Consider the following 8,553-nt stretch of genomic DNA (forward strand, 5'->3'; position numbering starts at 1 on the left):
TTCTTAAACTTTGATTTTGTCACTCCTGAGATACAAGACGATGGATCCCCCAACTAACATTTTGTCAGAGGCACTGGGAGGCAAAGAAGAGGTGGTATCAGTCAATTTGATGACAATTCAAGTAAAGTAATCTTCTATATATTTCCGAAAGCCTTAACCATGGCATCTACAGATTCATAGCAGAATACAAACGGCGGTGAAGGATAACATCTATGTTTGGTAAGTCTCCTGCAATCACGGTTACCATGGTCCCGTTGCTGACATCAAATTCGGCACATTGAATACATAGATTCTTACACACATATACTTGCACACATAGAGAGACATTGTTGTTAATATGTCTGACAAAAGATTAACAGACCTGAGTCACTCTGTGGGCCTCTATATGGACCACAACATTTGAGAAAGCTCTCTTGTCCTATCAGTGTGAACTGAATCGCACACTGGTGCTGGTCTTTTAGAACAGACGTATTACTGTACCCAGGTCAATACTGTATGTTAACCGCTAATCCCCGTATGGTGACACACTAGTGTATTGAGGGATCACACATAATCAGAGACCAAGGCTGGTTCAAAACTTTATATTCCCCTGACAGAACAATGGTCAAAACATATAACGACTGTTAGTGTTCATATGTCTGGGTGGGAACGTTTTTGTTACAATTAATAGAGAGTGGGCATGGTTTTACGTCGCTTCTAGCAATATTGCAGCAATACCACAGCGGGTACACCAGAAATGGGCCTCACAGACTGTGGTTAGTTACAATCTATAACGTTTGGTATTGTTTCCCTGTCTGGGAACAAATGTGTTTGTATTATACAGTTATTTGTGATACTAAAATACTGTAACAGCATGATGTGTTTAATATTTTAGATATACATTTGAATTTCTTTATTCATTTTCAGTACTACAAACATGACAAACATGATCATTTGCTCTTTGCAAGTAAAGGAATCTACATTGACATATTATATTCAATTAGTGAAACATTATATTCCAGTTATATATTGAAGTGAATTTCTTACAGTAAATTGACTAACAAACGAAAGTTTACCATCATGTTTGCTGATGCCTGAAAAGGATACAAAAGTCATTAGTTAATGATGTATCTGATGCGGTTATCAGGTCTGTATTTTGAACTAAGGTTAGCGCTGAACATGTTTTAAGCCTGGAAATGTTTCGATAATATTTTATGCGTTGATCAAATTCAGTTTGCATTGTGTATTTTGTTTTGTCTGGGAGTGTATATATACTGCTAACAGCTGCTACTGTGTAAATAGAGCAAATGATCCGCTGAATATCGGGTAAATCAAAAATACAAAATACCCTTAAATTGCTGTGATGCTAATCCCATTGTACATGCAATCCATATATGTCACGGTCATCTAGGATCACAGGCTAATAATAACCTATCACCACTTTTATCTTGCGTGGACATATATTTTAATTTCAAGTCAATATTTTCCATTGTGTCACCAAGCAAGAGTAATAAGATACAAGACAGTCTTCAGGCTGTGATATCCGTCACGGTAACAGCTGGTTGTTGTTGAACACGCTCTACCCGTTAATTGAATCTACGGTGAGGTCGACATTTATTGAATTGACATGTTTTACAAGGTGTACGTTATTTATAACTGTTATGAGGGAAATACGTGACCCTGAAAAGTAAATATGTGCGCAACTTTAAAGCCATATTTACACTGTCCGTGAGCTAAAGAATGAGTATGCCCACGTTTTATGGAGAAAAGATATAAGGCAAAAAAGAACTCATTATTGTAACTATTGAATAATTATCAGTTTGATTTCATGTTGCGATATTGTATACATCATATCAACGAGAATACAACAGCTGACGCAAACATGGCGTCAAGAAATGGAGAGGTAGAAATTGACAGTATACAGTGAACAGTTCATTTTTAAGCCTGTACCTTCTTAGTTCCTGCCCTTTAGTACATACACCGATAAAGGTTGATACTGGCAGGTTATTAAAGTCAGTCTGGGTTACTGTAAAGACTAGACATCCCATGTCATGCTGCATGTGCAAGTGTCGTACAGCTCGGCGCCATCATATAAGCAATAGAAACGGAAAGACTTAGGTAGAGATCACTCAGGAACCCTTCTCTTGAACGTGGCTTGAGATAAAGGTGTTCATGAAGTGTTCAATGTCAGCATTAACTGTATTACGTAGAGGGTGATGGGTTGCCTTGTGGTTGAAGTCTTCATGTTCAGTGTTCGAAATTAACTACTTTAGCAGGTACTTGCTACCTGGATCAAAATGGGTTGCAAACTCTCTTACCAGGTGGCAGCATTCTTTCGTATTGCTGCTAAATCCTCCCTCCCAGTCCCAATACTGTGTTTGGCCATATGGAACTGTATCAGGTCTCCTTGTACTAGCAGGCAATGTTTTATTGTCCTTAGGCAGGAAATGACAAATGTCCAATATCAAACATCGATAGCAGTAATGTTATACTTACGCGCATGCACACTGAGTTGACTGGTTGTCTGTCACAATATTTCTGACCAACACAAGCTCTGATGAGCATTTGGGGGCAAAAATAAAATACCAGTCTGGGTAAATTTACGAGTGAAAGTGCACAAGTGGGGATCTATCTTTTGAAAACTGAATACCGTATGCAGGTTCACAAACAAATACCTATTAGCAAGTTGTTGCTACTGTGTGTTTTCTTCGGGTAGCAAAATAAGATTTGAATAGCAAATTTGCTACCCCAAAGTGTAATTTCGAAAAACGATGTTGGAGACGGGGGTTCGAAACCATGGTGTGATAATGGTCGATGTCGTCCTTTGAGATACTGCGGTGATCACGATGTGGTAAACCATGATTCTTCGTTTATTCATCACGTTTAAATATCTTACTGCTGGATTTAATATCACATAGACAAATAGGTCCTGTGTTACACAGGGGAAAACACTGATAGGGTTAAACATGTTATTTTAATCTCAGTATAATCATACACCTGAAATTTCATGTACGCGTAAAATATTCGAAAAAATTCATTCAAATACACACCCAGTTATGGTGGGCCTGGGAGTCCTTCGTGGTTACACTAGATTTGAACCCACTAGAGGTTTCGGTTACGCCTAAGGCAGGGAACTCTACACAACTGTACGGCAGAATTCAGAAAACAAGATGAGACATATGTCACTTCCTTGTAATCAATATCATCACAGAACAAAGAAAAGACCGAAACAGGTAATCAAGCATAGACGTCTCAATAAAGCGTAATAATTGCATGGAATTACAGCGACCAAAGTTCCCTCTGCATGCACTACAGTTAGCATCTCAAACCTTTTTATACAAGATGTTTCTACGTCTTGACTTATGCAGTCAAAGTATAAGGTTAAATGGAAGTAATTATTACAACCGAGTGGGATATGTTGTTTTATCCTTGAACACTGGCAATTACGTTAAATGTCACGGCTTCTGTCAGTGACGTTATATTACACATGATGTATTTTATGTGATGAGTAATTAAAGAGCAGACAGTGTGTTGCCTACATAACGCGCCCGGTTGAACTATTTATAGTTACAGTTCAAGAAAAACACCATCTGTGGCAGCAGACCTTCAGAGAGCAAGAAGAAAGAGAAATGGATGGGCAACAGTCAACAGCTCTACCTGTGCTCTTTAACGTACTGCAACAGTGCATGTGTTAAAACAGCTGTCACAGCTCTTGTTGTATACCCAAGATGTCCAAAACAAATACAAATATCACTCTTAATGCTCTGAAATGGATTTCTATTGACAACTGCTTTCGCATGTGTACCTTGGGTTTTGGGGTTAACGGTATTTATTAAGGAACAATGGGAGACCGGCACCATGATGGTATATTACCATGGAATGTGATGTGCGGGCTCATACTAATGGATGGGGTAACTGCCTCCCTACCAGCAGAGGAAGCTATTTGCAGAAGGATAACATGTGTGGGAAGCAAAAAACCATAACACAAATGTTGAAATTATTGCACAGACATACACACACTGACAGACTCGCACGTATGCTTAAGAAATATACACTTTATATCTGAGTAGTCTGTCTAGTCTATCTATCTAGTGATCGATGTAAAGGGAACACAAGACCACTTTTAATCACAATTATAGATTATAACGCAATAATGTTATATATATATATATATATATATATATATATATATATATATATAAAATGTTATACACACACACACACACACACATATATATATATATATATATATATATATATATATATATATGTGTGTGTGTGTGTGTGTGTGTGTGTGTGTATGAGAGAGAGACAGATTTCTGTTATTGCTTATCTACTTGACATAACATAATTATGGTATCTTTGGTATATATAAAAAATGCCATTCCGTTAACATCATCAACGCGGGTTTGAATGTAAACAGTTTCACATCTATTATGTTGTATCTGGAACAATGTGCAGCCTATTGCATCCTTTACCTTGTTAATCATCATTCCTGTGATTTGATAATTTGTGCATCAAAGTTTCAAACTGCAAATACATCTCCTGGAGCTCATTAATGTGAATTACCATGCACGTCAGCATGGAACATGCAAACTCTCCTCTTCTTGTAAAAGTCTCGTACAATCTCGTTTCAATTCCCTGTTAAACTCAATAAAAGTTGGGAGGTTAATAGCAAGGTTGAGTGTTATCTCCAGCGTGTTTTCAAAATACCTCCAAACGCATGCGCACCTGGTCCCATAAACCTCAAGTTTATTTGTTCAGGGGAGATCGTTCATTGTTTATAACTGGCCTCCCTTTAAACCTCGTCAAGTGAAGAGTTTAAAATACAAATAAAATCTCCAAGGGTGCAAGAATTATGGATGCACGATTCTGGCTAGGATTTAAAACAATTTCAGTATTATTCACTTCAAATGTGTTCGGTGCTTTCTGTAACCATGTATTTTTATGACAGTATTGATGTGTTGCGGAAGCAGTATAAACCAGCCTAACAACATTAGCCTCATCAGGACATTGCACTGACATTTCTCATTAAATTAGGAAGCAACGGTGCCAGGGTAATTATTGGAAACGTTGATAACTTCATAGCATAACGTCTTCGTTAGGTCTGATAAAGGTATGTGCTGTAACATTATTAAATATGACAACTGGTTCAGAAAAAAATGTGTTGTCAAATTGTGATTTGACAAACAGTATCCTAGCTATTTCAAAACAATCGTACAATTTTCAAACGCATAAAATGACATGAATGTCATTAGTATTCATATGCGTATGTATTTCAGAATAATAACAGGTCAGTAATAGACACGTGACTGCAGTTGGAGGTGAGCTCCGGTGACATTTGGATGGCGGATAACAAGGATGAGAGATCACCGATTTTAAGTGCAAAAGGAACAAGCATCAATCACGGCTACATAGATCTCACACGCTTCAAACTTTGCAGACGTTTCATTCGTAACAAAAAGTGATGTCACAAGACATTTGGATATCAGTTTACCCCAACAGCATCTTCCTGGCGAAGTTTAAAATGAATGTATGCTGTTTACATTATGATACATAATTCAAAGCTTTTGAAAATATTGTGACTTTTAAATAATGGTGAAACAAAACAATAACAATAAGCATATTACCAAATACACTACATTGACAAAAGTATTACTACCACTAGCGTAATCCGTAGTGGAAAATTGTTACGTCAGTTATAAACAATAACGTGTGTATATAACATAATGAATGTTATTATTGGTATAACATTGTTGTATGGTATAAATACATTAAATTATCATGCAGTTGCATAATTAGACTACACATGTATCTATATGACTGAATTTTACTCACCACGTCAAGTAACTGGGACAGTCGCATTCCTAGCTTCACGGTGAGCTTTCCATCAGCATCGCCAGAGGGTTTGATCAGAGGGTTGTAATTTTTGTAAGTCATCAAATCAAAATATAATTTTTTGGCTTGTGGCTCTATTCGCGGCTCGCAGACGACACACGCGACCGTGGAAAGCGCCAACAGCGCTATATTCTGTAGTTTCATGGTGAAGGTGTCCACTTCTCAACAACATTCGATTCCTGATCAGACGCGAGTCAGGCAAGCGGAAGTATTGTGCTCGCCCCAGATGCTACCACTGCGGATAGAGCACGACCGACACTTGGTGATCACAACAATCCTGTTTGATGAAAATAACAATAAGCTAAACGCATTTTAATCACTTCTCACTCAGTTTGCAAAGCCACAATTACAAGCCGGGAACAGGCAGTATCCAAAAGTATAATTTCGATTTTTCCGGAAAGCACCTCCTGGTCGAATTAACGAAATGAGTTTTCTCCAATAGGAATGCATACAAGGGTAGGGGCACTTTGTCGAATTGAAGCGTGGTATCAGCTCTGAGCTGCAGAAAGAGGTTATCACACAAACAAACTTAATACTCCAATTATCTGAGGGCGCACAGCTTGGTCCAAGCACCGCTGTTTCTCCAGCAACAGATCGACACGCGCCTTGTCACAGCAGATTATTTCGAGGCGTCAGGATTAGCACGGATATAGACCAAGCTCCCTTCGCAACGCGCACAGCGTCAGCTCACAGGTCTCAACACACACAAAAAGTTGATGAATGAGTTGTAGGTATTTCTACACAGGTAGAGAAAATTGCCCTCCTCGAGAAATATGGTTCCCGTTGTGGATATATTAAGTGCGCGTTAGGTAGGTGCGAGAGAAGAAGGAGGAGGGCGTCACACTTGAGCTACCAGCGTTGTGACTGACGTCGCCGTTTCCCCTTACACACAACGCAGATTAGATTCAAGAAGAGCCGAAATAATACTTCACGTTTCGGCCTCCGCGCGATCGATTTGCGAGAAAGTGGAGCTTTTGGAGACGACTAGAATGTTGAGGGAGGTAGCGCCCATACTCACTACTAGCAAGCCGTCCACGTTATCTGCATGCGCGACAGCTGAGTAGTCTATATTTAGACTCACGTGCTGAGCCAGTTTGTTACTTCAACTTACAGTAGAATACTTTTCATCTCAGATAAACATCAGAAATTTGTGATGTTTTGCATAACGAATGAAGACTTATATACATACATAAAGCTCAGGTTCCATGCACCAGTGCCGAGGTTTATAATCAGTTTTTTAAGACGGGAACATCTTCCCTGAGTGAAGGGTAAATTAACGCGAATATCAAGGATGGCGAACACACACACTGGATCTAAAAGTATACCTTCCATGTCCGTAATTTAAATATTTGTAAAATGATCGAACTATATTGTTTAGTACTTCATTTTACATTACAAGGATGTATTGTTTTCAAACTTTACCAGAATTAAAGCTGAATCAAGTCAAATGTTTACATGTGTTACGTTTTAATAACATTATGTAAATTTATCCAAGAACAGTCATAGTTGTGTCGACTGAATTGATTTTCAGTATTGATTATGAAAGAAAGAAAATACAAACACTACGATCTATGTGAAACAAGCCCTAGTTGATTCCAAGTTTTTAGAGAAACCAGACACTTTCAATCCTCCATTCGTTATTTGATCATCGCAGAATTCAATAAATCACGTGAGCTACACATCGTGAGGACAACACGTGTTTGCCAAACCGTTGTGTTAGAATAGAGAAAATCTAAATCAGATATAACAGCTGGATTGAGTGCCACATGTCCTGAACATTAAAACCCGAAATCCGACAAACTAGTAAATATTCGTTATTTATAGAACAACCCAAATATATTCAGGTCTGTACTACACTTGTAATGTAGGTGGCTTGAGCAAAGCTGACAGTGACAGCTCCAAACCCCAATAAAACAAAACCAGAAAAAATAATCAAAATAAAAGCTCAACAAAATTCAAAACAAAACAAAACAAATGCCATCATATGGACAGGAACGTTATGTGCTCTTAAAAGCTAGATGATAAGGAACGTTATGTGCTCTTAAAAGCTAGATGATAAGGAACGTTATGTGCTCTTAAAAGCTAGATGATAAGGAACGTTATGGAAAACAACTTCATTGTATATGCTCAAAGTTTTGCTCAAAGTTTCAAGGTTTTCCTTTTGTCAATAATGTTTGTTGTTTCCTTTTGTAAATAGAACAAACAAAAACCGTTCCATAACTCGCAAAAATTATGTGGATATCAAATTATGTAATACATACATATTACAACCTTCAAAACACATTAACAAACATAAAAACAATAACAACAAATAAAAAAAATATTTTGAGCACCTTTTTAACAAAATGGAAACCAATGCATGTTTCTTTTCACTTCATCAGGTGAACTGAGAAGCATTATAATTCACATTCCTGTTAACCTGAATTACAGCGCCCACTACCGGCAGCGTATGAGATGTCATTGCTGGCAACACCCGGTGTCATCGCTTATTTTGATTGAACCGTTTGTTGGTCTGTGACTACAATAAGGCTTAAGTTTACATTACAATATGTGAAAGAACATTTTCCTCAATCCAAATATTCAAGGCTGAACCAACATGCTATCACACATTCCTCCAACTTGCAACACAAAGCAACACAAACCAGCCAACACCCCTCCCCCGCGCACGTAATACTA

General features: G+C 38.0%; 1 protein-coding gene across 1 annotated transcript in view; it reads right to left on the reverse strand.

Moving 5' to 3' along the window:
* Positions 1–7,015, reverse strand: part of LOC137278420 (acetylcholine receptor subunit alpha-like 1) — a 60,638-nt gene extending 53,623 nt beyond the window's left edge. Inside the window, exon 1 of the mRNA XM_067810735.1 lies at positions 5,818–7,015. Coding sequence (XP_067666836.1) covers positions 5,818–6,021 — 204 coding nt within the window. The 5' untranslated portion in view covers positions 6,022–7,015. The remainder of the gene's footprint in view (positions 1–5,817) is intronic.
* Between the last annotated feature and the right edge of the window lie 1,538 nt (positions 7,016–8,553).

Source organism: Haliotis asinina, chromosome 3, assembly GCF_037392515.1.
Source record: "Haliotis asinina isolate JCU_RB_2024 chromosome 3, JCU_Hal_asi_v2, whole genome shotgun sequence".
Taxonomy (NCBI): domain Eukaryota; kingdom Metazoa; phylum Mollusca; class Gastropoda; order Lepetellida; family Haliotidae; genus Haliotis; species Haliotis asinina.